This window comes from Papaver somniferum, chromosome 7, assembly GCF_003573695.1.
Source record: "Papaver somniferum cultivar HN1 chromosome 7, ASM357369v1, whole genome shotgun sequence".
Classification (NCBI taxonomy): Eukaryota; Viridiplantae; Streptophyta; class Magnoliopsida; order Ranunculales; family Papaveraceae; genus Papaver; species Papaver somniferum.
This window is the reverse complement of record NC_039364.1, coordinates 24390722-24392662: the sequence shown is the minus strand read 5'-3', so window position 1 is coordinate 24392662 and position 1941 is coordinate 24390722. Positions and strand designations below refer to the sequence as shown.

General features: G+C 36.1%; 1 protein-coding gene across 1 annotated transcript; it reads right to left on the bottom strand.

Moving 5' to 3' along the window:
• Positions 1-487: 487 nt before the first annotated feature.
• Positions 488-1102, bottom strand: LOC113300601. Its single transcript, XM_026549805.1, has one exon. It carries the CDS (start codon positions 1029-1031, stop codon positions 669-671), a length of 363 nt encoding a protein of 120 aa, XP_026405590.1. The 5' UTR covers positions 1032-1102; the 3' UTR covers positions 488-668.
• Between the last annotated feature and the right edge of the window lie 839 nt (positions 1103-1941).

The following is a 1941-nucleotide window of genomic DNA, read 5'->3' as shown; positions in this document are numbered from 1 at the left end:
AAACGTGTGACAGAGAATGCCACTGAAATTCTGGTATGTCTGGTTTCTACAAACACTTAAATCTAGCAACAGCTTTGGCTAGAAGAGGAGCAGCTATTATGGGTCTTGGCCACATTTTGGATGCTGCTAAAATCTAGTGCAATTCACATAACCCACGGTTTAATCTGCTGCAGGGACAAAAAGATGTTTAAGTATGTCCTTATGCCATTGTGCTGCTGGAGTGCCTCCACTGGAGAAACTGAATATTTTCCGTAAGAAGTTGCCTCTTGTTGCTGTACTCCTGCTGCTGTTATCTGCTACTTCTTATCGACTGCAATTTCTTTTTTTGTGGTTTTGCAGTATGGACCTGCCTAGTTGTCGGTGAATGGGGGATCTCAGCATCTTCGTTAGTTAAGTAGGTTGATGTTTCATCAGAGGCATGTCAAAGGTAAACATTGGTGGATTTTTGGTTCACTCTGTATATTTGTCAAGGGTGAAGATTGGAAAATCAGCAAGAAAAATATGCCTTTAATTTTCTGAAATCACCTGCAATTTCTACTTGATACATTCTAATTTAGCAATGTCGTCCAAGTACAGCAGAATTTAAGCAACTTAAACAAAGTAAATCTAATTTAATTCGATTAACACACAAATAAAAGCTTACAATATCATCTTCTTCTACTACTTGATTAATTTGTAGTAACAGCAGAAGTCCACCCAAGACCTGGCCTTTTAGACTGCCCTTGTTCTTGTATTTTACTTGCTGTTGTTTCTGGATCTCGATTGATGACATTATCTTCTTCTTCGTCTTCGTAGCCACGGGCATCGCGAATAGAAGCTTCAAAATCAGTAGAATCCATTGCAACTGGTAGAAAACTTCCAATATCATCTCTTGCACCAAACCCACCTGCTCTTATTACATCTTCAGTTGTTATCCGTGCTTCCTCCTCCATTTCAACACTAGTTTTATCCCCTTTCTTCAACTCTTTTTCAAAATCAACAGTCTCTCTTGAGATGGGGTTCTTAGTCTGATCTTCAATTGCAGTACTCATCTCTGTATCAAAAACAAAACTCTTCTTTTTTTTTTCTCTGATGATGAGTTGAATCAATCAAATTTATGGTTTCTTTTTCAGTTTCACACAATTTTATTGTCTCTCCGAGTACACGTGTAAAACACGAAAACCAGAGTCACCACGTGTCGTATTCCCATCTGTGGCCTAGCTTTGGTTTTATTTTGTTCCTTGAACAGCCTAAAAACACATCCAAAAGAAATTCATGGTACGTGGATGAAAAGTTAAATTGAGCTCATGGACTTATCTAGTTTTTTCATTTTTTTTTAATAGGCAATGGTCTACCCGATGTTTGTCCTTCTGAGTTGTAATTTATTCCTCAATTATTTAAAAATAATTTATTTATTAAGAAAATAGAAAAAAGAAAAAAAAAGATCCCTCTCAACAACTGCTATAAGTCAGATATGAGGAACAAACCAGTGCACATAGGAATTACTATTCTTTCTTTCGGATTTGAGTAATAATTTTTAGTCTTCAACTCTTTTAAGTTCAAGATTTTGATTTCAAATTCAAAAGCTTTTTTAGGGTTCTTGTCTGTTTGCTGTTTGGTTTTTCTTAAGTTTATTGTGCTCTAAATACTTGTTATGGTGTTATGATGGTAAAATTGACGTTTCTCAGATTTGGGTTGAGAATTTTTCAAGGTCTTGGTGAAGTTCCTGCTGATTTTTCTTGTAAATCCTTGTTAACTTTCGATCCAGAGAAACGAGTTTATACTATTCATTAGAAATGATACCATCAACAATATCAAAGACTACCTCACAAGCATCTCCAACAGCAACAACAAACGATCTCAAGTCTCTCGTTCCAATTCAGATTCTTTCAACAACAAGACCTTTTAAGACACACACACCAGCAGTTACTATGACACCAAAAACACCAGCATCAATAAGTT

Bases quoted from the DNA above. Each gene is read 5' to 3' on its own strand.
- LOC113300601 (XM_026549805.1), bottom strand. From the start codon at position 1,031: ATGAGTACTGCAATTGAAGATCAGACTAAGAACCCCATCTCAAGAGAG.